Source organism: Xenia sp. Carnegie-2017, unplaced genomic scaffold (assembly GCF_021976095.1).
Source record: "Xenia sp. Carnegie-2017 unplaced genomic scaffold, XeniaSp_v1 HiC_scaffold_20, whole genome shotgun sequence".
NCBI classification, from domain to species: domain Eukaryota; kingdom Metazoa; phylum Cnidaria; class Anthozoa; order Malacalcyonacea; family Xeniidae; genus Xenia; species Xenia sp. Carnegie-2017.
This window is the reverse complement of record NW_025813483.1, coordinates 14,877,029-14,902,919: the sequence shown is the minus strand read 5'-3', so window position 1 is coordinate 14,902,919 and position 25,891 is coordinate 14,877,029. Positions and strand designations below refer to the sequence as shown.

Genomic DNA, 25,891 nt, shown 5'->3' with positions numbered 1-25,891 from the left:
GAAGTTTTGGCCTTTACCACATTTACAAGGTAAAAGGCAAGGAAATCAAATTGGGAAGGAAATGGAAGGGAAATTTATACCTGCACAAAGAACTAGGATATCTTGAAATTTGTTGTGTAAAACGACAAAAAAATGAATAGACAAATAAGTCTGGGTTGCTGACTAGTGACGTAATCTAATCGTAATGGAGTCAGGAAATTTTGGCAAGGAAATTTACTCAGAAAGAAGGATTTTTTAGAGTCCGAGCAGGAAATTTGATAAATCAATTGTGGAAGCCCCGCTCAACCCTTGAACACAAATGGTAGTATTTTTATCAACAGACAACATGTCGTTGGCTCGGTGAGTAGAGATTCACAAAATCATCAAAGATTTCGATTAAATTTTGTAGATTATGACTTTGATCTGTTTATTTCTGAATTTTATGTATAGTTTATTACCAGCTCCGTCTCACAGGCCTTATCAGGAAGCTAGTGATGATGATTTAGAACTAGCATATAGTAAAGTAAGTTTCATCAATTTATAACTGGTATCTTAATTTATTACATAAAGATTTATGTTTATGTGAGAATAATTTCTGCTGATATAGTTGACGACAGTTGCTGTGGTCAGAAAGCAACCACCACCTTATGGAAAGAGAAAAAATTGGGTACCCAGATCTCAGGAAGTATGGCATTAGAAAATGACAAATGTCAACCACTTATAGTTATAATGACTCAATGCTTTCTAAGGAGTAATGTTTTAGTATTTTGAATCTGAACTTAAATAAAACAAAGGGCAATTTTGAAAAATTAAGCAAAATATGAAAAAAAAAACATGTATGCCAACCATATGCTCAACTGCCTTGGAGCTTCACTTATAAAAAAAAATGAAATGTTGCAACCATGAAGCATTGTTGTCAGGAATTTATATTTCAGAGTTGCTAGTGGCTTGGAGAAATCTTAAAGTTAAATTTACAATATTTTTGCATCAATATTGAACCTTGAATTTGTGGTTTATGACAGAACATTCCATTTGATAATAATTTCTTAAGGATTTTGGCGATGGAGGTGCATTTCCTGAAATCCATGTTGCCCAATTTCCTTTGGATATGGGAAAGACTAGAAGCCAAAATAAGGTTTTCGACTTGCATTAAATTTTTATATCTGGAAACATTGGTTAAGTTGTACTCACTAAAGAACTGGTTTTTTGAAGGGTTCGTCAAAAACCTTGCCAGTAAAGTTGGATTCTGAAGGGAGAGTAAAGTATGATGCTCTTGTACGGCAGGGACATTCAAAGGATAGAGTATGTAAACTATTTAAATTGAACAATTTTAGAGTTATCAAACTAAGACATTTTTGCTTCTTTTAGGTAATTCATTCAAGATTTCAAGACCTTATTCCAGCTCAGATCAGCAAAGAAGATGATCCAGATTTGCAAAGACCTGATGAGGATGAGATAGCAGAGGTGTTTTTATTGATTGTTTTAAGATTTATTTACAGATTGTTTTAAGATTACATATTGTCATCTATTTGACATCAATTAATATTAAAACTAAACAAAAGCTTTGTGCCTTCATTAGTTTTATCCCTTTTTCTTTCTAGGTTACAGAAAAGACTCGATTAGCTTTGGAAAAAGAAGTTGCATCAAAAATTGCTGCTGCCCAACCTACACATGTTCCTCAGCAACAACAAGGAGCTCAGTATATACGCTATACCCCTTCACAACAAGGACTTTCCTTTAACTCTGGTGCAAAACAACGTGTCATTCGTATGGTGGAAGCACAGAAGGATCCAATGGAACCACCACGTTTTAAGTATGGAAACACTCAACATTTGTTTGAGTTGACTAAAGCAATTTTATGTATTGAAGCTTGAGAAATTTTGATTGAGAGAGAGTTTATTTTTGTGAGAATTGAATTTGCTTTTTTTAGGACCAACAAAAAAATTCCCAGAGGACCACCATCCCCACCTGCACCAGTAATGCATTCACCAAATAGGAAGGTTGGTTACATTCTTGTGGTTGGTTATATCATTGAGCTAAATACAACTGGATGCTAACCCCCCCTCTAAAATTAGATTAAGGAAATTTTACTAGTCCCAACTTTTTTTAAGTATAGCCAAAATAAATATCAACACAGTTTAAGCCAAAATGATGGACTTTGTCTTCAGAAATGATTGAATTATTAGGCTTCATTCAAATATAGAATATATAACCTTTCAGCTATATATTCACTTCAATGGTTTATACTATTGCAATACAAATAAATATTGATTCTATCACTCTATCTTCTGATGTCAGGTGACTGTGAAAGAACAGCAGGATTGGAAGATTCCACCTTGTATTTCAAATTGGAAAAATGCCAAGGTATATTCCGATGATATCATTGATGCTCACTTGTGGTGATTTCAACTTCAACTTTCTCTTTGTCAGGGCTACACTATTCCGCTGGATAAAAGATTAGCAGCTGATGGTCGTGGTCTTCAAGATCCACACATTAATGATAAATTTGCTAAGCTTGCGGAAGCGTTATACATTGCGGACAGAAAGGTTAACATTCACTTATTGTCAGCGGTAGTTATCAAAGCTTCAATCTCAAGATAATTTGCGATTGCTTAGGCTAGAGAGGCTGTTGAAATGCGGGCTCAACTGGAGAAGAAGGTTGCACAACGCGAGAAGGAGAAGCAAGAAGACAAACTACGAAAAATGGCGCAGAAAGCTCGTGAGGCCAGGGCTGGTATACAGGGTTCATCAGAAAAATCGCAAGACGAAAAGGAAAGAGATCAAATGCGCTATGATAGACATAAAGATAGAGAAAAAGAACGAAGAATTGCTAAGGCTGCACCTGATAAAAGGTAATTACAATGAAGCTGGTCATAAGGGTTGCATGTTGTATAATGAAGCAGTACTGAAGGTGTTACACGGTGTACAATGAAGCAGGACTTAAGGGTTTGCATGGTGTACAATGAGGCAGGACCGAAGGTGTCACACGGTGTACATAGAAGCAGGACTGAAGGTGTCACACGGTGTACAATGAGGCAGGACTGAAGGTGTCACACGGTGTACAATGAGGCAGGACTGAAGGTGTCACACGGTGTACAATGAAGCAGGACTTAAGGGTTTGCATGGTGTACAATGAGGCAGGACTGAAGGTGTCACACGGTGTACATAGAAGCAGGACTGAAGGTGTCACACGGTGTACAATGAGGCAGGACTGAAACAGTACAAGGACCTTAGGGGTAGGACTGAAGGTTTTCTAGGACCTAATCAGGTTGAAAAGCGTTGAATATCAAAGACTTTAGTCACTTAAACGTCGATTAGCCCAGACGTGTCCGTCCATTATCTTGTTGTGCTTTAAGAAGATCGTCTGTCTCACTTTAAGTTTTTTGTTTCATTGCAGCAGAGCTATTAAAAATAGAAGAAATTTTACCACTGATCTTCAACATTAGCCACATTACTTTCCTATTTACAGATCCAGACTTCAACGCGATCGCGAGCGTGACGTCACAGAAAAAATAGCTTTGGGGATGGCGGGCGGAGGCTCGCAGTCTCAGGAAGCGATGTATGATCAGCGGTTGTTTAACCAGAATAAGGTAACGTGATCCTTCCTCTTGTTTTGTTGGCGAGAGGTTTTTGATGAAGTTTAATGCTTTTTTTACCAGGGTATAGCATCAGGATTTGGTGAAGATGATGCATACAATGTTTATGATAAACCATGGCGTGATTCTGGTAGTACAGCAAATGCTGTTTATAGACCATCAAAGAATAACGATAAAGATATATATGGTGATGATCTTGAGAAACTAATGAATACTGACAGGTTTGTATAATCTTTACCTGGATCGCATAGCTAAGAAACGAACGCTTATTTTGGCGTAATTTCATCATTAGATGACTCAAGTACCTGTCATTGTTGCTTGGTGTTCATTCTCTCCTTGCTCATCACTTGACTTTAATTGTTATGAAAACTTCTCTAGGTTTCACCCAGATAAAGAATTCGCTGGTACTGACCGCAACTTGCGAAGGGATGGTCCAGTTCAGTTTGAACGTGATGAAGAAGATCCGTTTGGATTGGATAAGTTCCTTACAGAAGCAAAACGTGCTGGTAAAAGAAACAACAAAGATCCTCGAGGAAGCTGGTGAGAATGGTTTATGAGTTGCAGGAGGTTTTGTTGAGAGTTGTTTAGTCATTGATTATTTTATATTTGATAGGGATTCAGATCGTAAACGAAGTAAGCGTTGAAGGGATTTGAGTGAATTGAATCAGTAAAACAGATTGCCTGTTTGTTTTCTACTGATTAAATTGTACTAAATAAGAGAGCTCAACTTCAGGCAAAGAATAAAGATCATGTAACTTGTCATCTGTGTTTAGTTCTCTGTATTACATACTACATGTCAAGTACTTGGTATGTACCATTGTAAGAATTATGTACTTTATATGCTAAACTACATGGTAGATTTGGTTCACATGTACATAACAGTATACTTTGAATGTAAAAACATCAGGCAAATCTAGAGTTATTATTAAAATCATTTGCTGAATTTCAGTGTTGGCAATTGCACTATGTCATGTGAGTCTTATTTGATTTGAACAACAAAATAACCATCTTTCTCACTCATAAATAAGGAAAATGTTCTTTCTTTATAACATCCAACAAATATATCACTTAATATGTACAAAAAATATATATATTATAAATTTATAACTTGCCAAATGTCTATTGTATAAGGTAACAGCAAAGTTCTTGTTGTGAAAAGATCACTTCAGATTTAGTTTCCAATGTTTTGATATTGTGTACATCACCACAATTCCTGTTGTAGTACCAATTAGAAGAGCCCCTGCCCATGAATTTACAAAGTTGCGAATGCGACCACTAATTGTAGTATTTGAAATGTTGGTTTCTGAAAGGTTTGCCTGAAAGACAAAATATGTGAAAGCCATAATGATAGGATGTGATCAATTTTTGTAAAGTTCAAAAATAAACTTACAACAAATAATTGCTGAGCAAACTTCTCAACCCTTAGTTTAACTGACAAACCACTATTACGAAAAGCTTCAACTGCTTCTGAATGAGTAACATCATTCAAAATCTTGTCATCTATCTACATAAAATAAGATAAACTCAAAGAAAGTGAGCGATTCCCAAAACGTCATACAACAAAACTATGAATCGCTTGCTCTTATTGAAGAATTAATTTTGAAGCTATTGTCAGAGAACCAAAATATGAATTCTGACTCTTTTATATTGTGCATACAACCATGTCAGAATTCATATGTACAGAAATTCATATTAAAGTTAAACCTGTAAAATTCTGTCGCCAACATCCAGTTGTTTACAAGAAGCCGCAGGACCATGAGAGTTAATGGATGATATGAAAATACTTGTATTATTACCAAACTCTCTAGAATCTGTGCCACCAACAATATTCAGACCAAAACTTTCACCTTAAAGTAACGTTGATAATATTTAGTTGTCTTCTTGTTCACTTGACACTCTTTTAATATGTAATGAACAAGAGAATAATGATAATTTCACATTTTACATCATCATTCAACAATATCAAATAATTTCATCTACTATTTTGTCTACCAACCGAACCGTAGGTGACAATAATTTCAGTTCGACTTTTATATAGGGTGAGGCATGATGTTTGGTGGAGTTTATATTTAATGAAAATTTCTGGGTAATACAATTAAACCTGTTTCTCGATTTAAGATGACTTCGAAAACCATTCCAGGTTGGACATGCTCTTCCGCTGAAAACATTTTTTCTCGTTGAAATTGACTGAAATAAAATAAATAATAATCCAAAATCTACTCAAATTTCTTTGGTTATGAAGTAATATAATTAAATACATTATAAAAAAATTACATGAAGTAAGGGCAATACTTAATTGCCTGCAAAACAGGCAGGCTAACTTCATCAACATTGGCGTGGTCTGTAAATATGATATGAATATTTCCTGATAAGAACAATTTATGAAAGACGATTATCATCGCGGTTGCTGCATTTTGTCAGGTGATTTGCATGGTAAACTGAAATACAGTTTTTTTCTCTGATAAAAAAAATTGTACCGATGTTTTATGAGTTCGGGTCACTGGTTCGCAAATTCTAATAGAAATTAGAAAAACCCATGACATCATAGGCGGAAATGACCAAGTATCGCAACAATTTACAATCATCAAAGCTACCATCAGTTTTTCATGAATCGTTTCTTGAATATCTCTGTGCGTGTATACGTTTCTCTAATTATTAAAATATGTTATTTAACTTCGTCAATCGCCTTCATTTTTTAAATGTCCATACTTTATCTTTGTTTTTTTTCTTTCATTGTTATTGCTTCAATGATACCGAAGGTAGGTGTGATTTATCAATGTAAAGTAAATATTTTTAGTCCTTTTTAATATATGACGCGGATAATGGAAAGAAACTGATGGTACAGTTTTAAACGAACAAAAAATAACAGAAGATTACTGTCTTTCTTTTTCTGTCAGGCAATATTTGTCATCCATTCAAAGATCGTTTGTGTAAAGATGGTACATTAAAACCTTACCGCTGTATTGGAAATAAGCAAATACCATTAACTTGTGGTGAGGATGTACCATTTGTTATGTTGATTGCTCGTTGATTTTTTACGTTTTTTTGTTTTTCATCTAAACATATGGTTCAACTCATTTGTATTTTTTTCAACTTCCATAGATGATCAGTCAACATCACCTATGCCCACATCCACATGCAAGAAGCTGATGATTCCATTTGCTTTGATACGCTTTACACATCATGTTATTAATGGTAATGTACCTTTCAAGACTAAAGCTACAATTTTTTGTCATGGTAAGGAAGGGAAACGGATGACTATCACTTGTGAAAAAAATGGATGGAATGAGAAAATATCGTCCAGCATTTGCTGTAAGTAGTTTTTATGCAGTTTTCATGTAATTTATTGAAACATTTTGCCCTTCAATACATTTTTTCTTGTCAATTTTAGCGTGCACTGTGTCAAAATTACAAAATTACAAAATTGAATTCAGTCAGCAAGTCATATCTGGTCACTGTCCATTTAATACAGAAGCTAGTGTTCATTGCCATGATGGCACAGTCAAAAATGCAACTTGTATTGACAGTGATTTATGGAATCCTGAAATTGATTGTTCTGGTTAGTATTAATTTTTATTAAATTGATCCTAATGTGTTGGTCAAATGTCACATTGTAGTAAAGTTTGCTAATGCTACTCTCGAAACTCCCAAACTCTTTATCAATTGGAAATTACTGAAATTTAGTTTGTTCCTTCTTACACACTTTATTGGAATAATACCATAGAGTCTTCAAAGTAATCGACCTGGCAAATTGTCAACTCTTAATCCACTCTTTATAAACGGTATTTTTCAATGTGCTTAAAGTTGTGTAAGGTTGTGGTAGTTGACAAGTATAGTAAAAATGCTATAAAGCTTTTAAAAGCTCTAAAAGGGGCAGTAGTTACTTTTGAAAGGGGAAGGTTTTTTCGAGAGTTGGATTGTAACATTGTACGGATAGTAAATGTCAAAAAAAGCAGTTACTCTCAGGGTGAGGCTACTTTCGAGACTCTATGGTGTGTTATAAAAAGTTATTGCCATTTTTGAACTATTAATTGATAGCATGTAACAGCATCTATTCAAGTGAACATATTTTGTTGTTTTCTCTTACAAAACACCCATATCAAACTAAGGAGAAGTTTGATAGAACTGTTTGTTTTAATAAATCAATGTAGACTCAAGTTTAAAATGCTTATGAAACCAAATATTACACAAATTCACTGATTGAATTGTAAAGACCATTTAAAATGAATCTGTAGAATTGTGTAAAATGATTTATCTCTTTTATAGAAACAACAGATAAACCTTTAACAAGTAAGACATTAAACATTTTTTATTTTGCCTTTTTCTGAAAGGGGATATATCTATTTTTAAAAATTTGTAGCATTTGTTAAAGGCATTTAACAATTCAATGCTAAGACTTCATGCTTTATTTTTGAGCACAATTTTAGACAAGAGCAAGTGTAACAGGGAAATAATAATACCCTCTTCAGCTTTTGTTAAATATGTTCTATTCAGAAACTGGCCGAGCACCAATGGTCAGTCCCAAAATTTGAACACCTTCTAATTTTTGTGGGGTGTGCCCTAAATATTGATGCAAGTACAAACTAGAAACACCAACATTAAATCACTGCAGAAATAGTTAGCTAAATATATAACTGAAAACTCTTTGGGTAATTTGTGGAAAGATTGGGACTAGTTGGCTTTAAATTTTGTCAACATGGGAGGTTGTATTCCAGTAATATTCAGTTCATTTGTGGAACCTGATAATGCTCTCCTACCATCATTAGTATCATTAATCATTTCTGCTTTGTAGAAAAAATATTAGAAAATCCTACAAATCCAAGCAATCAAGGTAAGATGTCAACTTTGAGTTTTTCTCAATTGGGAATTTTAAATTACATGCATTGTAAATAAAGAATTTGGTCACTTGCATTTAATTATATATTTCAGTTTTGAAGAGTTCCAAAAAGGTCAAAGAACACCATACAGATGAGCATACAATCATAATTTTCAGTGTTACTATTGGTGCTATTTTGAGTGCCCTTATTCTACTGGTTGTTGTTGTTTCATGTCAGCGTCGAACGCTGCGCCTTCGCATTACACGTGCACGATTACGTCATCAACAGGATCAAGATGCTTTCACTGCTTTCATAACATACCATCGCGACATACGTTTGATGTTACCATCGTATGACGAAGCTATGACGCAAAGTGACGAAGCCCAACCCCCCACCTTTGAAGAGGCCCTTGGTGATGATGAATTGCCTAGTGCACACGTTGATACTGCCAGTTCGACCATCCATATTATGCATAATGTTAGACAAGCTTCTAACCCAACTACTTCTGAATTTAGATCCAACCCAGAAAGTCAGTCCTCTCCCATTGCCTCTGAATGTGTCTCGGATACAGCATCAGTTGATCAACAATCAACTTTGCCGACCAACGAGAATACCTTTTTTAGAAGTCTTCGGGCACTGTTTGGTGGTCGGGCCTTTCGCCCCGATGCAATTTATTGCCGATTTGTTCCAGAAGAGGAAGACAATGGGTCAACTGAAACATCTCCACAGACAAGAGATGGTAGACCCCAGAATATATCTGCCGAAGATGAGCTTACAAATATGTTCACACATGCTGATCTCAATTGATATAGTAAATATTTCAATTTTCTTAATTGCTCTAAATATTTTGACCTTAGGGTTTCATCAGTTAAAACCGTTGCAAAAACATTGTACATATTTACCATGCATACCCACTATGGTCATGCCTACACTTGAGGAAATTCTGAACAAAGTAGTCACAATAGCAGTTTGTAAACAATGTTATAATGTATATAAACTACTATATATACATAAATTCATCAATATATATTGACTTGCAACTTTCCCATTAAAAATACGGAAGATAAATACTCAGTAAAAAACTCAACCTATTTTCAGACAACAATGTACAATTAAATGAGTATGTGCAATTTACCGGAAGGGTAGGTTTGAAGCTACGAATAGAAAAATATTTTCCCGAGGTCGTAAAAGAGCCGTAGCCTGCAGGCTGAGGAACGTTTTGCGACCCAAGAGATGTCTTTCTACTGCTGCAACAACTGATCAGTTTACAGGAAAGGCGAGGACTCCGCCCGCTGCTAAATTGAAAAAAATAACACTCCGATAGTCTTTGACGATGTTATTTAGCTGACTTCAAACTCAAAGGTACTTAATTGGGCAAAACATCCGAATGTCAACAACTATCGTGTTTTTTCTAACTCGACCACTTAGCTCAAGTCGACCAATTTTTTGGCGAATGAACGGTGAAAAAATACTTTGGTTTTTTTGTAGTTCCAGGCTCTTTCCTTGCTCAGCCTCAAATTTAAAAACATGGCGGTAACAATACGACCATAATAAGACCGACGAGTTAAGAGTTGAATCACAGTTGAATAAGTTGATTCAAATTTCAACTATTATCTAATGGAGAATGTAGTACCTGTAAAGTTTTGGGGATCAGATCCACTGTACTGGTCACATGTAAAGCTGTTTGTGCGAGATGTGCTTTGCCTGAGAGAATATCCCGGCTTTGATTGTGTGTATTTGTCATTATGTACTTTGAATTCTGATTGAACGAGTTAGCCTTCATTTCTTCATTTCTGTTGGCCAAATTTTAAAGCAATTTTTATTTTCTGCAGCAGTTTATGCCATCAGTAATCACCCTGTTGTACAAGTGCTCATTGTGGGCTACGTTGTTAAGGTACATAAGAAAGAGAAGCTTATCACTTTTGAAGGTAATATGCAAAATCTTCAAAAAAAATTACATAATGCATTACACCAGTTGCATGATGAAAGTGTTATTAGTTTTTTTTAAAAAAATTTTATGTGCCGATGCTACCTACTATTGGCTGGTGAACTGTAATAAAATAAAGTTATTATATTATTCACTGCTGTGGGCACTTATCACCTACAATATCAACATTGAATGTCTAGTGAAAACCAAAGATTTTCACCACAAATTCCAATCAAATGAGACTACCCACCTTTGTGTTAGTACAGTAATCATTTGAGCTGTTTAAAGATGTAAACTCTGACAACTTTGCTTGTAAAGGTTATTGTGCACATGTAAAAAATTCATTCTAAATCAAACAGTTGATGATGGCACTGGCTTAATATCATGCTGTTATTGGTACAATGAACATGTTGACATGGTTGATGCAAACTTAGGAGATCTGGTTACTGTGATGGGAAAAATAAGTAATTATCACAATGCAAGACAAATAATTATATCGTCCTTTTGTATCCTTTCATTTATTCATTATTGCTTTCAATGCTGAATCAATGGCTATGTTAATCCTTTTACATGGGCATAGAAAAGTTGATAATTGGCAGCCCCATATTCATATATGCATGATATGCCTTATTCTTTAGATAGTAACATGTATGCATGAATATGAGCCCCCAATTATCATCCTTTGTATGCCCTTGTCCTTTGATATCCTTAATATTCTTTTGTATTTTTTTGTCTGTTCATAAGTGCAACACAGTGTTTGTCAAAGTGAAAGACTGAAAAATTTTATATAAGAGAGATGAAAAAATTTTTTTGTAAAAGCAAACAATTTTAAGGCAAATATTTATTAGTTACATTAACAAAAGATGTTTTCAGAATTTGTTTCAATATGATCTCTGTGAACTGTCGTGATCCTTGTTATGATCCCATTTATCCTAACATACAAACTCAGATATTGAAACAGACCACAATGTTGAAGTTCTTCACTGGCTTGATGTCATGAATATAAGAGAGATTTATCTGAAGCCTTTTCAACTTCATGATGCTGAGTATGCTTTCATTAGTATCAACTTTGGGCAAAGAACAAACTCCTAAAATGTCATGATTTGAGCCATATTTGAGCTCGCCTCTTTTAGTTGCACCACGTGGTTGAATTTTATTGTACCACGTGATAATGACGTTTGACATTGCAAACGGTCTTCATCTTCTCTATTCAATGATAAAAAATATAAAGGAAAGTACATTCAAGAAGAAACCTCTTTCTATCAATGTGTTGAATGAAGAGCTTGACACGTTTGCGCTAGCAAAACAAAACCATTACGAGTAATGACGTAGCCGGTTTGGTCATGCTATGTAATTTCAGATCACTAGCATAAATTAATTATTTCCTAGGATTATTCCACGAACAAACTTTTGTGCTGATTACTACACTGGTCACGTGTACCTTATGTCACGTGTACAGAGGCAAGCTTGTATCTTGAACTGAGGTTTCATCTAGGTTTTACCGCTTTACAAATTACTCCAAATAACAAAGTTTCATTTTTCTTTGTTCTTCTCTGGTTCGTATGTTTTACTAACAATGCAGCATATTACATAATATGTTGTGATGCACGATATTTAAGGGTAGAACATGCATGTATGAATGTTACCCTGTTACCCCCCACACCTACCCCCCAATTGTCGATCTTCCATCGTCCCCATCTTTATATGTCTGCTTGTCTTTTGTTACTTTATGTAAACTTCCAATCTGAAGCGATATTATGTTGTAATTTTAATGCTGTTTAAGAAGGATACGTGTTAATGGGTAAAGTAAGGGATAGTTTTAGCTGTACATACGAATAATCATATTTTCAAGGTAAAATGAAGGGGTCATTTTAATTGTAAAAGATCCCAGTAGGAAAAAATTTATCACTAAGCACTTTGAACAGTCCAGTTTAATGCATTCAAGTGATATCAATCTTTTTTTATAGCAGTTTCGAAAAAACATCTTGTCTGAAAAATGCTGCAGATACGGAGATTTATGACCTTGAGAAATCTGTTGATAAGGAAATATCCGATTATCTTGAACATGCACAAGTGTTGCACTTTACCATCGAAGGTACTTTATGTAAGAATGAAAAAATTATGGCTGTGGTGAAAGAATTAATTAAGTACCGACAACGAGGCAAAAGTTCTAAAGTACGTTGGAATTTGCATTTTTAAATATTTCCGTAAATGTCGTTGGTTGTTGATTGTATGAAATCAATGATGCACTTATTTAGAACAAGCTTTCCTTTTCCCCAATTTCAGCCCTCCCTTTCCCCAACTTCAGCTCTCCCTTTCCCCAACTTCAGCTTGCCCTTTCTCCAACTTCAGCTCTCCCTTTCCCCAATTTCAGCTCTCCCTTTCTCCAACTTCAGCTCTCCCTTTCTCCAACTTCAGCTCTCCCTTTCTCCAACTTCAGCTCTCCCTTTCCCCAACTTCAGCTCTCCCTCAGAGGCTTGATTTTGAGATAAGTGAATATTGTTTTCCACAATTGTTTGTAATGTTAACTTTTCAATTCTTAACAAGATGATGTCGTCGACTAAGCCCGCGGTAAAGGAGGTCACACATTATAAAAGATAGTTTACAAAAACTAGAAAAAGTTGGCGTTGTGTATCATCAACCTGACAGAACACAATACGAGGTATTCCGTTATGTTTAGTTTCACTTCATTAAATAAATCTAAATTTAGGTGTTTAGATTTTTTAATCACAACATGAACATACTTTTGGACAAACCACTAAAATAGTGGGCGCTTTGTCAAATTGTTATAGTGCAATATTTTGACGTATGTTTTTATGGTAACCAGTAGCATAGGAAGCCAGCAAGTTTTAGTCCTGCTATGTGAATTTCAGAACGTTATCATCATCATTCATTTCTTTACAAATTTATTGTTTTTGCAGTGAGTAACAAAGAAATATTTGCATAGCATGACTAGATTTGCGGGCTGGCTACTCTACCGATCGTAACAATGCCATTGCTCAATTTATCGCCTTTGTTATGTACACTATAAACAGTGAATGGCAGTGAACAAAACGAACAACTTGTTTAATCAAAGAGTGGCTATTTATCGTAAATATTTTATGGATGATACAAACAGTGGTAAAGCTTACCCGATTGTTTATTCATTCTGGAAATATTTTGTGTTTGTTGACTGAAAACGACAACTAATTAATTAAATTTGTAAATAAAGAAGTTTGCAGTGCTTTGTCTTTGTACGTTTTTTAGTTTATTTACCACAAGAAAGTTTTGTTTACTCGAGTGATGCATATTATCAAAGAAACCAGTGAAAACGAAGGTACACATTTCATGTTTATAAACATAGTCGGGATTTTTGAATGGCGCGTATAAAAGTAGGAAAGCGAAAGCCCATAGTTTCAAAAACTAATATGACCAACTAGGAATTTATCGACGGTATGTTATAGTATACAATTTAGTGCTAATAAATGCATTATTGTTTATACGACACACAATTCTTCTTGGAGGAAGATTTTGCCATACACGAGGAACGTAAAACCAGTACTTTTGGTTCGTTAACGTAAAGTGTCATTTTTTAGACAAATATTGTTGATAGATATCAAATGTTCTTTTGTCGTTGAAATGTCCTAAAATGGCTTTTATCTTTTAAGCCTCTACGCACGTGTGATTTGAAATTTCAATGGCTTTCGGGCGCGTGTTTGATTTGCAGAAACATGTAGCCATTCATTTGCTTTTTGCATGACGCTGGACTGGACCTAAAAGTAATAGTAGTTGATACACATTTATTCCTTTTGCTCTTGAAAATAACACATCTTCATTGTAAATGGTTACGTGGGAAAGTTTATACTTGTGTTTTGAGAGATTCCGAAAACTCCCTTGAAATATGTTCTCATCGTCATTCTTACCGAAGGTGAACCATCCGAAGGTGGCGTCGCATTGAGTAAGATCATGCGCGGTTTAAAGTCTCGTGACAAATACAAGAACGTTCAGCGAAGTCGAGTTAAGAGGGCTTTAGAAGATCTTGTTAACACTGGAGATATTTATGAAACTAGACATGAGCATTTTCGACTTTCATGAGTTTTTCAAGACTTAATTATATTTTGAAATTTTGTACTTAGCATATGCAAAAGATGGCCATGAATTGTTATATAACAATATCTTAAGCAATGATGAGGACTTTCTATGTAAAGTGAAACTCTCTGGACCAACGTAACTTTTTGGACACCAGATGAAGATAGTTACTTTAACATCTTACTATTTTATTTGGATGGTTTTGTTCAGGGGTGAGATTTTTTTCTCACAGACTTTTTTCTTGAATTCACTTTATGACTTATGGCCTTCTTGAAGCGTGGCTTCCTTCCTTATATTTTCTCGATCGTGTAAGTATTCTGTTTTGGAACAGGGACGTAGGAGGATCTATAATCGTTGGGCAGGGGGTATACATGTATGCATGAGTTCCTTTGAAAACCATTGTTTTTAGCGGATTATGACTATGTTATTAGCGGATTATAAATAAATAATAAAACGATGGTGACTTGGAAGTTTGCAATTAATTCAGCAATAATAAACTTAATTGCTATATTGCGTTCAAATGTTGCAATTTTGTAGATTTTTAATTATTTATTATTTAAACAACCATCATTTATAGTGTAAATTTCAATGCAAATATTAAAGATTTTCACCCATGAACAAACGAAGCTATTTGAAATTTTGCTTTGAAAAGTGTATTTGCCATATTGAATAATAACTACAGCATACTTTGTTCTGAAAAGAATTGTTAAAACACAAACGTGGTACAAATTTTGACACCTAATAACTTAGCAAATGAAAGGCAAAATGCTAAAATTGGGTAATTTAATACAACTGATGGCAGTATTTTTTTGGAACTGCCTAGTTAATGGTTTTTATTCACCATGGCAAATTGATGGTAATTTTTACATTTGTCAAACCCACTAAGTCTGAAATTTAGAATTTTCTTTGTAAGAATCAAGGGATTGTTCAATCATCATTTTTTATGTGGAATGACAAAATATTCATCTATCCTGAACAGATAAAAATTACCACAGTTTGTTCTTATACAGTTAATTTCATCTAGGTATAGCATAAGATAAAATAAAATAGGTAAAAGCAAAGCATATACTTTTGTCTATTTTATATCTATATATATATATACCATCAAAAAGCAAATCATTTGGTAAAATGTTATTGTAAGAGCTTCGTTCTGAACATATTTTCAAGTTGCAATCAAGCTGTTATATGTTATATTTTTTTCAACAAACACTTGATTCGCCACTTTAAAGAATTTAATACACATGTAAGCAAACAGCAATGATTTCACAACTAATTTATTTAATGTTAAAGTTTACTGGGTTTGCAATCTGTTTGTTTTGACACTGTACTTAACAGTAGAACAATGAATTGAATATAATTTGAATGCTAAGTTATGCCAAAATTTAAAGCAAGCAATTCAACAAATACCAATCTTCCCACACAAGATTAAAAAAGCTCATTACTATAGTTCTAAAATGTGGGACCTTATCTCCATAACACATGATTGTAAAATTTAGCTTCATGCAAAATTATAGACATGTCTACTTAAAGGTAGATAGCTGTTCAGTTAAACAACAACGTGACCATATTATTTCATAGTAAAATAAACAGAATGATTTTCAATTATATCATCTCAAGCAATGATCTTGCTGAGGAGATGACAAACATCACAACATTATACAATGCAAATGTATATGACTTTTGCAATTACAAAATATGTTTACTCAATCAACTTCTTGGAGATAAAGAATCGACGCAAATAAAACACCTGCCACGTTGCCAATCCCAGTAAACAGAGCATTGAAAATACACTGAAGTAAAGAACTCTGGAATGTGTGGACTCTGTAAAATGTGCATAACACAATATAATTAAACAATTCAATAAAAGGAGCTTGTTCGTGGATAAAATATTTGTCTTACCATTGGTGTCCCTCATTTCTTGTTCACGCTGCCTCATGTATGCAAAATCATTTACAATGTCTTCGGCAAGATCTTCAAGACGTTTCAACTCTACTTCCAAAGGTTTCATTTTCTCAGCAGTTGCCATCTGATAAAAACCCATAACATAAAATAATGGCATTATCAAAATGAAATGAAAAACATCAAGTTGCATCTTTAACAAACCTTCTCATAATCTTTTGCCTCTGCACCATGTTTCAACACCAGAGTTACCTCTCTATCCATCCCAGTCCCTGCATTACCTATGCACCATGAAAATTGAACAATTTGTTCTGGGTATTTTACAAGCTAATTTGACAACAAACATCTTCACCAACCTTCACTTTGGAAGCATATTTTATACATTTCATAGTCTTCTGTTGTAAATGCAAATTTTCCTTTGGTTGCATCATCTTTCTTAAACAGCACATGGCCTTTTGAATCTGTTACCTGGGTAAGTTCCATAAGATAAGCATGTCTGTTATAATACTGCTTGTCATGACAGGCACATGTGACACGTGTATAACAATTGGCTGCAAGAAGTATTTCTTCGACTTTTTGCTTATATTTTTAGCACTAGCCAGGTTTTGTTTGATAATATTCTATTAAATAATCATATAGAAAGACTAGACGTTACTTGTTCTCTTTATTACCGTCAAATGCGTTTTTTGATTAGCTTCAGATAGTTGATAAGACCCAGTTACTAGAACATCTTTGTGTAATTCTTCTTTCAGGCACTTAGTTGTACCAGATGGAAGCGTAAAGGCCAGTGAATTTCCCGGAGGGATTTCATCAAAAATAACGAGAACCAGCAATAAAATACACAATATCTTATCCATTTATAGAACGTCAAAATCAGTTTGAGATATTACTTCGACAAAACTATAAATGTATACAATATATAATAAAATAATAATTAAAATATACAATAAAGATGTGCAACGAAACGTGGCACAAAACTGGAAACTGGGTCGGGAATCTGATGTATAGATGTCATGCATCAAAAGTATCCTTGTAACATGTACGGACTATCCCGGAATTTTATCCCAATTTCAACAATTTTTTTATTTTTTTGTGCCTAGATTTCACCAAATGTGCTACTTCATAATTTTTGTTTTGGGTTTAATATTCAGAATACTTATCAAGGATACGAAGATGGTCTTTCAATCATTCAATGCTTTATAAGCAAGTGATTTTTAGGTACACAGAATAATTTAGGTACACTGATGGATACGATGTGGCGACATTGTTCTCTAAAAACAACTGCTGTCTACGGACGTAAACTTGTTGGAAATTTGTAGTTTTGAAAGATTTGAAACTTAAATTGTCTTACAATGTCTAGCAAAGATAAAATAAACGTATTTCCTTCTAGAATGTAAGTATTTCACTATTTCACTTAGTTTTCACTTTAAATTTTGTTATCTGTACAATTCAAATGTACAGATATTTTATGATTAATAACCAACGTTCCTTAATGTCACGACTATCCTCTTTTACAAAAAAAATGCTTGTCTATGTTTTTGGAACCTGTTTTTTTGTCATCTTCCGTAGGTTTATCCATTGATTTCGCCCCTATCATCTCCTAATCCTATTGGTCGCTAGTAATAATGAATGAACTAAACACATTTTGATATAGGGCCTTAACCATCATGAAAGGCCGGCTGAAAGGTGCACAAAAAGGTCACTCATTACTAAAAAAGAAAGCAGATGCATTAACATTGCGGTTTAGGAACATCCTAAAAGACATTATAGAGGTAATATTGATTTGATATTGTATAGTTTTTCTTACCATATCATGTTTTCATCATGTTTTTAGTAATATTGCTGTCATTACAGACTAAAACTGTGATGGGTGAAATCATGAGAGAAGCTCAATTCTCTTTGGCCGAAGCAAATTTTGCTGCTGGAGATTTTAGGTATAATTCTTTTCCCTATTTGTATTGCAAAGTAGGATAGGAGTTAGTGCTTTAAATGAATACGTAGCAATATAATCTTATCATTGAGTTTTTTGTTGTTGGATAGAATGCTCATGAAATATACTCTTTTTTAAGATGCAGTTTTTACTATATTTTTTCACAACACAATCATACAACTGACAACATCCTAAAACTTGCTATAATGTATTGTTTTATTACACAGTTATGGAGTTCTTGAAAATGTTGACAAGGCTCAAACTAAAGTTCGTGCCAGAAATGAAAATGTTGCAGGTTATAACAATTTTTGTTTGTGAATGCAGTTTGTTTTGCAAAGGTATTAGAAAGATTAAGAAATTGGTGGAAGTGTGTGTTTCAAGTTATGCAGATGTGGTTGATGAAAATGAATGTATTAATTACTATGTTTTACAGTGGAATGACCACAGAGCCTGTTCAAAAGGGAAGGGGGCGCTGGGGTGGAAAAATAGAATTATAACATAGTGTATATGTGAAAAGAGTGAGGGATCCATCACCTCAGCTCCATGATCCATGGCTGCAGTGGGGAGCATTTCCCCTCATATATAAGTGAGGAAGCTTACCTTTTGTCTCCTCCATTTCTAACATTTCCAGTGCTTATCAAAAATTTTTCTGATATGTAAGTCCTGTTTTTTTCTCTTGTCATTAGGTGTAACTCTGCCTCTCTTTGAAGCAACCTCTGATGGTGCCAGTGGTATGAAAGGGGAATTATAAAATAGAATGTAACGATAGTGAATGATGTTATGATTTATTTTCAGCATATGAACTGACTGGTTTATCTCGTGGTGGACAACAAGTGAACAATTGTAAAGAGGTTTTTGCTAAAGCAGTTAATCTTTTGGTAGAACTTGCATCATTACAGGTGATGTTTTGCATATCATCTTTCATGAATAATATATTTATATTTGTTATTAACAGACTTGGTGGTCCATATAGGAGGATATTTCTTTGGGTCTCAAAAACTACCTGGGGGTCAAAGGCACAGGAATGTTTTTGAGGCAGAGTTTAGTATTTTCTTATATGGACAAATCAAATAAGTAAATTATATTGTAAACATTTTTGTTACTATTTGCTGTAGATAATTTTGGTTCTTTAATGAGTGGTCTGACATAGTGATCAGTATTCCCAATTTAGCCAATTAAGTAGTTTGAAAATAAATATTATCTGTTTATCCATACAGACATCATTTATCACTCTTGATGAGGCAATAAAGATAACAAATCGTCGAGTGAATGCTATTGAACATGGTAGGTTGTTGTGAAGGGATATGCATTGAACATGGTAGGTTGTTGTGAAGGGATATGCATTGAACATGGTAGGTTGTTGTGAAGGGATATGCATTGAACATGGTAGGTTGTTGTGAGGGGATATGCATTGAACATGGTAGGTTGTTGTGAGGGGGATATGCATTGAACATGGTAGGTTGTTTTGTGATTTTCAATAAATGTGGTGGCTGCTTTGGGATATGCATTGAGTGTGTTAGGCTGTTTTGGGATATTCAATGAACATGGTGGGTCGTTGTGGGATATGGCGCAATGAATGTGGTACTTTGTTGTGGGATATTTATGATTTTTTTTTCAGTCTTCCCTGCTGAAAAAAAGTAATTTTTTTGTATAATCAGATTTCCATTCGTTTAGTGATAATCCCCCGAATTCAAGCGACCATATCATACATAAACACTGAATTAGATGAACGCGACAGAGAGGAGTTCTTCAGGTAATTAAATATATCTGATGTATATATGACTAAGATAGATGATGCACGATCAGTTTATGCGTCAATAAATTCATCTTCCTCTTTTAAAAAAATTCTCTTGCTCCGTTTGAAACTTTTACTAAATCTCTACGGTAAACAATAGCTAGAACTTACGCATACCGTACATATCTCGTACAGAATCGCTTTCTCCTTTTTGATGCTGGAACACAATATATGAATAAAAGTCAATAATCTTATACCAGGCATTGTTGTGAGGGGGGGAGAGGTAACAGTTTGGAGTGTCTTTCCTCTACATATCTCAATTCCCGTCGCGTTTCACTGAGTTTCCGCTCCATTCACTGTGTATCTGATGGACATACTTTTGTTTCTCGATTTTTTCAGATTAAAAAAGATTCAGGAGAAGAAAAAAATAAGAAAAGCAAAGGAAGAAGCTGAGAAGTTAGCTATAGGATTAACAAAAAAATCCGGTGAGTCTTGTTCTGAATTCTTTTAATGATATTATATTATTTGGAGAAAATGATAAGTTAACCTCTTATGTAATAATGCATACATCGTTTTCTGTTTGTAAATGAAATGTGTTCAATCTTAAGGTGGTGCTATTCCAAACCTTCTTGAAGACAGCCGTGATGAAGATCTTCTGTTTGAGTGATTTTTTTCCAAATCAACACAATCTTTGGGATAAGTGAAAATATTCAATAATAATTATGCTAATTATTGTTGTGATTTAGCAAATTTATGGATAAGTGGACTAATTAGGTTTTAAAAAAACGAGGTCATCGAATAATAACGTTGATTAGGTTCACGAAGATGGGAAATGATATTTGAAATTGGCAATGATTTATGGATGTTCTGCCGTATTTTGCTAAATTGCAATGCCAACAAATCTTTAACAATATATACCACCTTATTACAATGACATTGGAATCAAAGTAACGAGTGTATCGTCGATTTTTTTCTTAATATCAACTCGTTATCATGCTTTATTTTCGATCAAATTACTGAATACTATGGTCATCAATATCTTAGAAAGCATTGACTGATTATCATCGATATCTTATAAACCATTGACTGATTATCATCGATATCTTATAAACCATTGACTGATTATCATCGATATCTTATAAACCATTGACTGATTATCATCGATATCTTATAAACCATTGACTGATTATCATCGATATCTTATAAACCATTGACTGATTATCATCGATATCTTATAAACCATTGACTGATTATCATCGATATCTTATAAACCATTGACTGATTATCATCGATATCTTATAAACCATTGACTGATTATCATCGATATCTTATAAACCATTGACTGATTATCAATGTTATCCTAAAAGAACATTGATTGATATGTGATAACCAGAAAAACAAAAGAAATAGCACGCCTACTATATTTTCAAATTTATATAGTGCTAGAACATTGTACAGTAAGACCTAGTAAGAGTGAAACTTACTTATAACTTTAATATACAACAGTCCAGAGCGTCAGAAAACCTTTTTCTAGCGTATTAATACACCCTCCTTGGAAAATTTGCATCCTTCATGTCTATTGGCGTAAAGAGCTAGCAAATTTGGTCCTGTTATGTAAAGTTTTCTCTGTTCAATCAATGTAAAATCAATATATTTTTATGATTATAATCTGAAATTTACCTACAGGAGAAGTAAACATGCAGGCTGACTACCCCACTGCTCATATCAATTAATCCATCACTGGTTTCATGTGAGCCTATCGACTAAACAGCGAACAATTATCTTGTGATGAAAAATCGTCTTTCGCTTTTGTTTTGAGGTGAACAACTTTTCTACATGCGATCTTTACAGTTTTTGCAGGTGGCACCTCCATCTGTGACTGGTTCAATTAGATCACTCCTGCTTTTGTTCATTTTGAGTCAACGAACATTTACTATATCTCGTGGTTATCAAATTTCAAAGGTTTGTTTAACTTCAGGCATAATTTTATTATTTGAGTATTTTTTAAAGATAAAGTGTTCTGCTCCTATATAACTTCACTTCAATGCTAGTTGTCCACCGAGTCCCTTCGTCAAAAATAAATAAAGTATTATTGAAAATGCACGCTTTTGTTGTTTATCAATTACTGTGGAGAATACTGTCGTTCATGGAGAACGCGGTATTTTTTCTTTAATTGATTGAAGCAGACGTATGGAAAGTTCGTGTTTCAAAAGAAATTGATGCAACATGATTATGAGAATTAATTTTTCTATTTCCTTTATAGGTTATGGCTTTCTCAACCCTACCTATCTTCTGCGTTTTTGTGATATTAATTTCACTCGTACGGTCAGGTATGTTATTTCATTTATTTATTCTCTCGCCTCATAATGTTCTTCTCTTGTCATTTTGTCCTTCTATTTTCATCTTTTTCTTTATATTCTTTAAATCCCTCAATTTCCTTCTGTTCTTCTGTGATTATGCGTAGAACTGAAATGTGAAGACAAGACAAAGTCATGTGATAAATGGGCAAACACGAAGAAATTATGTGATGAGAATCCTAAGTATAAGAAGCAGCGTTTCTATGTCTCGATGTCAAAACTCTGCAAAAAAACTTGTTTGATGTGTGGTGATGACGGTACGACATTAATGTAATGTAAAAATACAAGTTTGGCTGCAAAAAGTTCAACAGAGACTTTACTCAATTTGATAATTGTATAAATGTGAAAAAAGACTTTGTGAACATGCAGTCCAAGCAAGGTGATGTGCTCAAATATTATGAAATTAAAAATTTATCTTTTATTTTAGATGCCACTCTCTTTGACGGTGACTCACGTTGTCACACATATTTTAAAAAAGGATATTGTGAAATGAGACCTCATCAAGGATTCATGTTAAAACGCTGTAAATATAGTTGTCGTAATACAATACGTAGTGGTATTATGTCGCCTGGTCGTGGCAACTTTCACAGAAACACCCCCCCTGCTAAAGTAAAGCAGCATAATAATGGGAACTGGGTCAACAGCAAGTGAATTCGGATTACTCTCAGCAGCAACAGTATCCTGCACAGCAGCAACAACATCCTGCACAGCAGCAACAGTATCCTGCACAGCAGCAACAATATTTTCCTCAGCACCAGTTTGCACAGCAACATATGCAGCAATATCCTCAGGGTAGTCAACAATATGACATGAATTTTGGTCAGCAACAGGCTAATCAACAGCATGCGCAGAATTTTGGTCAGCAACAGGCTAATCAACAGCAAGCGCAGAATTTTGGTCAGCAACAGGCTGATCAACAGCAAGCGCAGAACTTTGGTCAGCAGCAATACAATCAACAGCAAATACAGAACTATGGCCAACAACCATATCAACAAGGACAATACAGCCTGCAAAATGATCAGCAGCAATATGGAAATCAAGTGGCAAACTCTGGTGTGCAACAAGCACAGCAACAAACTGCAAGTCTACCACAGCAGGACGTCTCTAGCCAATCTCCTGGAGATGTACCTGTCCAGCTTCAAGATTTGACCAACACTGCAAGACGACGTAAAGTAGAGAAATCCAAAGGAAAACATGTGACACATCATGACGCTGCTGATGATGCAGATGATGACGTGAATTAACCGTTGTGATGTCGTTGTTATTACCTTAGTGATGACGTGGGTATTTATTGTGACGTTTTTATATGTTGTCGAGTGAGGACGTGTCATTCATCATTAACTTTACGATCAAACTTTGTAAATATGCGTAATTATCAATAAACCGAAACGCTTGCGATGAAAATAGATAGCATGAATTCCTTAACTTCACGAATGTTAAATATCGCATGTTATTGTAGTGCCTGGTTTATTTATGCCCATGTTATTGAAATTATTTTACGGCAGGTTACTTTAATTGTCGGTCTATTTATACCCATTAATGAAGTTATTATGGCAGATCACTAATGGCTTTGTCTATTGATGCTTGTTATTGAAGCTTTATGTATGGAGGATTTGGTCTATTTATGCTTCCCATAAAAGTTACGTAATGCAGGTAAAAATCGCTGAGTTTGTTAAGCAACAGGTTAATTCACGCTTGGTATTGCCGCGTGGAAATAAAACTCGTTTTTGATAAGAAACACCTGAACGTCATAACGTAATCACTCAAAAAGGTAAGACATGTTTGGCATTAATTCAACTTTATATCTTTTACATAGTTATTTATGTATTTTCCTTCACTTTACTTACATATTATGTCTTTGTTACTTTAGTTAGCTTTGTTTTTGACAAGTCACAAGTTCATAAATATTTAATCTGTGTGTATAATAAGTTAATAATTATATGTTTTGATGAGACTACAAGACTAAGAACTAAAACAATTCCTAACGTGCTTTTTTCTTCTTCAATTTAGAGAACTTTGAGAGAAATGAAATTGTTTGTAAGTGTTCTTCTTGTCGCCGTTTTGATTTTGTCAGGTGTGTGATAAGGATTTTATTACAAAGAGGAAACAGTTATATGCCAAATATATCTTTCAAAGTCGTCATTTTGTATTTATGTACTCGTTGATTCACCGCAATTTCGACTGATAAGAATTAAGAACTCTTCGAAAGTTGCAGATCTAAGTGTATTTTTATTGAAATCATGTTGGATTTGCTTATCCAGATGCCCGCTGACTCAAAATCGTTTCATGAATATTTTAGTATCAACCATTGATATGGTACCAAGCGAAATCAAATGCAGAAACATCTCGAAAGATTGTAAAAGAAAAGCAAGACAAGGATGGTGTAGCAAGGATCAATCTTATGTAGCCATGGGGAGAAAATGTCGTTTGTCTTGCCAAATGTGCGACAAAAGTGAGTCTTTAATACATACATTAACCTAGTGGTGGTATATTCGAGACCACGGAGCAGGATGACGCGCTCAGCTTAATCCCCATCCATAATTTTTTCGGAATTAGTTTTTTAGTAAGTTCTGGTATATTTTAGATAAAACTGTTTAGAATGTCGTTTAAGAATATTCTCCATTTATGGATTGGAGGTTAGGTGTTAAATTTAAGAATGAGCTATTTTAATTCATTTTGCCTGAGGATGGATTTACCATCGAATTTAGAAAGTCTTTTCGCTTTCATAATGACTGTTTTCATTTCTTCCTACAGTTGAATGTCTTCACATTTTTTTAATTGTTTTCTCAGAGAGCAAAGTTTTTGACCATGACGCTCGATGCAAAAGGTGGAAAGATCTTGGGTTCTGTGAAATAGATTTCCACTCTATTTACATGTACCGAAGCTGTAAATACAGTTGTCCGAAACTCGTTAAGGCATTCACTATGGGCAGAGAGGAAAAGAGGGAATGATTTACGATTTTCTTCAAGAAACCAAACTGATCTTTGGCATAGGAACAATAATATTCTTGTGCTAAGTAAAGTTATTAATTATGACAAGAGTTGACCAAAGTTGAAATCATTGAAAATTGTAAATATAGAGGAGTATTAGACTATAATTAGTTGATTCGTTTAACTTTCAAAAACGCCCTTTTTCCCAAGGATTTATTTCGTGATTTTATCGTTGTTCATACACATCTCAGAAAGAAGAAATGGGGAAAACTTAATAATTCTTACCTCGTTTCAATGCCAAGTAATACTTATATTTTTCAGGTCTCAATTATTCTTTCACACTTTTCTCCTATTTGTGAAACTTGAGAGAAACAAGGTGAAAGAAACAGGTATCATGAGATGATAGTCTGACTATTTAAGGGATATAATTTCTTTGGTCATGGTGTTTCTAACTGCAGTTACCTTTATACGATTAATGAAAACCTCATCGTTTTCAGTAAACGTACTTTTTTTATTAGCATAAAAATTGTTAATCTCTAACGTCTTCTAATCTCTAGTTGTAATTCTCTAATTTCTATCTGATCCATCAAATTAACCAATTGAAACCTCCCTCAATTTTTACGAATTTCTTTTTGACGATTTTGTTTTGAAAA

General features: G+C 34.2%; 6 protein-coding genes and 2 long non-coding RNA genes across 13 annotated transcripts; 5 read left to right on the top strand and 3 right to left on the bottom strand.

Annotated features, from left to right (window-relative positions):
* Window positions 1-228: 228 nt before the first annotated feature.
* On the top strand, window positions 229-4,541 carry LOC124442452 (SNW domain-containing protein 1-like). The gene is made up of 15 exons (XM_046992954.1): window positions 229-339; window positions 430-502; window positions 587-664; window positions 1,031-1,114; window positions 1,192-1,281; window positions 1,348-1,443; window positions 1,581-1,792; window positions 1,910-1,979; window positions 2,278-2,343; window positions 2,410-2,526; window positions 2,596-2,831; window positions 3,449-3,569; window positions 3,639-3,796; window positions 3,954-4,115; window positions 4,189-4,541. The coding sequence occupies exons 1-15, from the start codon at window positions 299-301 to the stop codon at window positions 4,217-4,219; spliced, it is 1,635 nt and encodes a 544-aa protein (XP_046848910.1). The 5' UTR covers window positions 229-298; the 3' UTR covers window positions 4,220-4,541.
* A 54-nt stretch (window positions 4,542-4,595) lies between these two features.
* Window positions 4,596-5,841, bottom strand: LOC124442459 (synaptojanin-2-binding protein-like). Of its 2 annotated transcripts, none has more exons than XR_006947252.1 (4): window positions 5,677-5,841; window positions 5,280-5,422; window positions 4,966-5,075; window positions 4,596-4,891 (listed from the first exon to the last, which is right to left on the bottom strand). XR_006947252.1 is itself a non-coding variant. In XM_046992964.1 (4 exons), the coding sequence occupies exons 1-4, from the start codon at window positions 5,741-5,743 to the stop codon at window positions 4,736-4,738; spliced, it is 480 nt and encodes a 159-aa protein (XP_046848920.1). In that variant the 5' UTR covers window positions 5,744-5,835; the 3' UTR covers window positions 4,596-4,735. The 2 variants fall into 2 exon arrangements, 1 of the variants encoding a protein (XP_046848920.1); XM_046992964.1 differs by having other exon boundaries at window positions 4,966-5,079; window positions 5,677-5,835.
* A 74-nt stretch (window positions 5,842-5,915) lies between these two features.
* LOC124442455 lies at window positions 5,916-9,491 on the top strand. 2 transcript variants are annotated; one of them, XM_046992957.1, is made up of 7 exons: window positions 5,916-5,996; window positions 6,473-6,568; window positions 6,678-6,887; window positions 6,967-7,134; window positions 7,842-7,865; window positions 8,368-8,406; window positions 8,505-9,491. In XM_046992957.1, the coding sequence occupies exons 1-7, from the start codon at window positions 5,957-5,959 to the stop codon at window positions 9,197-9,199; spliced, it is 1,272 nt and encodes a 423-aa protein (XP_046848913.1). In that variant the 5' UTR covers window positions 5,916-5,956; the 3' UTR covers window positions 9,200-9,491. The 2 variants fall into 2 exon arrangements, with proteins under 2 accessions (XP_046848913.1, XP_046848912.1); XM_046992956.1 differs by lacking the exon at window positions 5,916-5,996 and adding an exon at window positions 6,121-6,334.
* Window positions 9,492-9,579: 88 nt separating this feature from the next.
* LOC124442457 (CST complex subunit STN1-like) lies at window positions 9,580-14,857 on the top strand. Of its 3 annotated transcripts, none has more exons than XM_046992962.1 (9): window positions 9,580-9,754; window positions 9,881-10,121; window positions 10,228-10,320; window positions 10,679-10,825; window positions 11,269-11,365; window positions 12,287-12,494; window positions 12,867-12,981; window positions 13,566-13,635; window positions 14,227-14,857. In XM_046992962.1, exons 2-7 carry the CDS (start codon window positions 10,010-10,012, stop codon window positions 12,918-12,920), a joined length of 711 nt encoding a protein of 236 aa, XP_046848918.1. In that variant the 5' UTR covers window positions 9,580-9,754; window positions 9,881-10,009; the 3' UTR covers window positions 12,921-12,981; window positions 13,566-13,635; window positions 14,227-14,857. The 3 variants fall into 3 exon arrangements, with proteins under 3 accessions (XP_046848918.1, XP_046848917.1, XP_046848916.1); XM_046992961.1 differs by having other exon boundaries at window positions 9,583-9,754; window positions 10,225-10,320; window positions 12,290-12,494; XM_046992960.1 differs by having other exon boundaries at window positions 9,584-9,754; window positions 10,225-10,320.
* Window positions 14,858-15,645: 788 nt separating this feature from the next.
* Window positions 15,646-17,263, bottom strand: LOC124442458 (transmembrane emp24 domain-containing protein 10-like). Its single transcript, XM_046992963.1, has 5 exons — window positions 16,958-17,263; window positions 16,643-16,754; window positions 16,491-16,567; window positions 16,287-16,413; window positions 15,646-16,208 (listed from the first exon to the last, which is right to left on the bottom strand). The coding sequence occupies exons 1-5, from the start codon at window positions 17,141-17,143 to the stop codon at window positions 16,087-16,089; spliced, it is 624 nt and encodes a 207-aa protein (XP_046848919.1). The 5' UTR covers window positions 17,144-17,263; the 3' UTR covers window positions 15,646-16,086.
* A 256-nt stretch (window positions 17,264-17,519) lies between these two features.
* On the top strand, window positions 17,520-23,712 carry LOC124442456 (V-type proton ATPase subunit D-like). Its single transcript, XM_046992959.1, has 13 exons — window positions 17,520-17,679; window positions 17,941-18,058; window positions 18,141-18,220; window positions 18,444-18,511; window positions 18,903-18,947; window positions 19,012-19,115; window positions 19,434-19,500; window positions 19,891-19,969; window positions 20,351-20,436; window positions 20,560-21,913; window positions 22,215-22,281; window positions 22,416-22,565; window positions 22,736-23,712. The coding sequence occupies exons 1-10, from the start codon at window positions 17,639-17,641 to the stop codon at window positions 20,616-20,618; spliced, it is 747 nt and encodes a 248-aa protein (XP_046848915.1). The 5' UTR covers window positions 17,520-17,638; the 3' UTR covers window positions 20,619-21,913; window positions 22,215-22,281; window positions 22,416-22,565; window positions 22,736-23,712.
* On the bottom strand, window positions 20,442-21,720 carry LOC124442460. 2 transcript variants are annotated; one of them, XR_006947253.1, is made up of 3 exons: window positions 21,636-21,720; window positions 21,436-21,558; window positions 20,442-20,640 (listed from the first exon to the last, which is right to left on the bottom strand). It is a non-coding gene; the product is annotated as an uncharacterized LOC124442460 (long non-coding RNA). The 2 variants fall into 2 exon arrangements; XR_006947254.1 differs by having other exon boundaries at window positions 21,632-21,717.
* A 246-nt stretch (window positions 23,713-23,958) lies between the features above and the next one.
* On the top strand, window positions 23,959-25,450 carry LOC124441995. Its single transcript, XR_006947055.1, has 4 exons — window positions 23,959-24,079; window positions 24,319-24,382; window positions 24,608-24,760; window positions 25,099-25,450. It is a non-coding gene; the product is annotated as an uncharacterized LOC124441995 (long non-coding RNA).
* The last annotated feature ends 441 nt before the right edge of the window (window positions 25,451-25,891 follow it).

Coding starts and splice junctions, on each gene's coding strand:
- LOC124442452 (XM_046992954.1), top strand. CDS start 299: ATGGTAGTATTTTTATCAACAGACAACATGTCGTTGGCTCG. Junction 665..1,030: donor GGGTACCCAGATCTCAGGAA/GTATGGCATTAG, acceptor TAATTTCTTAAG/GATTTTGGCGATGGAGGTGC. Junction 2,344..2,409: donor CAAATTGGAAAAATGCCAAG/GTATATTCCGAT, acceptor TCTCTTTGTCAG/GGCTACACTATTCCGCTGGA.
- LOC124442459 (XM_046992964.1), bottom strand. CDS start 5,743: ATGTTTTCAGCGGAAGAGCATGTCCAACCTGGAATGGTTTTCGAAGTC. Junction 5,423..5,676: donor CATCTTAAATCGAGAAACAG/GTTTAATTGTAT, acceptor CGTTACTTTAAG/GTGAAAGTTTTGGTCTGAAT. Junction 5,080..5,279: donor TTGGCGACAGAATTTTACAG/GTTTAACTTTAA, acceptor TATTTTATGTAG/ATAGATGACAAGATTTTGAA.
- LOC124442455 (XM_046992956.1), top strand. CDS start 6,238: ATGTTATTTAACTTCGTCAATCGCCTTCATTTTTTAAATGTCCATACT. Junction 6,888..6,966: donor AATATCGTCCAGCATTTGCT/GTAAGTAGTTTT, acceptor TGTCAATTTTAG/CGTGCACTGTGTCAAAATTA. Junction 7,135..7,841: donor TCCTGAAATTGATTGTTCTG/GTTAGTATTAAT, acceptor TCTCTTTTATAG/AAACAACAGATAAACCTTTA.
- LOC124442457 (XM_046992960.1), top strand. CDS start 10,010: ATGGAGAATGTAGTACCTGTAAAGTTTTGGGGATCAGATCCACTGTAC. Junction 10,826..11,268: donor AATAATTATATCGTCCTTTT/GTATCCTTTCAT, acceptor ATACAAACTCAG/ATATTGAAACAGACCACAAT. Junction 12,495..12,866: donor AACGAGGCAAAAGTTCTAAA/GTACGTTGGAAT, acceptor ATTCTTAACAAG/ATGATGTCGTCGACTAAGCC.
- LOC124442458 (XM_046992963.1), bottom strand. CDS start 17,143: ATGGATAAGATATTGTGTATTTTATTGCTGGTTCTCGTTATTTTTGAT. Junction 16,755..16,957: donor ATCAAAAAACGCATTTGACG/GTAATAAAGAGA, acceptor GAACTTACCCAG/GTAACAGATTCAAAAGGCCA. Junction 16,209..16,286: donor AGAAATGAGGGACACCAATG/GTAAGACAAATA, acceptor CACATTTTACAG/AGTCCACACATTCCAGAGTT.
- LOC124442456 (XM_046992959.1), top strand. CDS start 17,639: ATGTCTAGCAAAGATAAAATAAACGTATTTCCTTCTAGAAT. Junction 18,221..18,443: donor TTTGCTGCTGGAGATTTTAG/GTATAATTCTTT, acceptor TTTATTACACAG/TTATGGAGTTCTTGAAAATG. Junction 19,970..20,350: donor GACAGAGAGGAGTTCTTCAG/GTAATTAAATAT, acceptor CGATTTTTTCAG/ATTAAAAAAGATTCAGGAGA.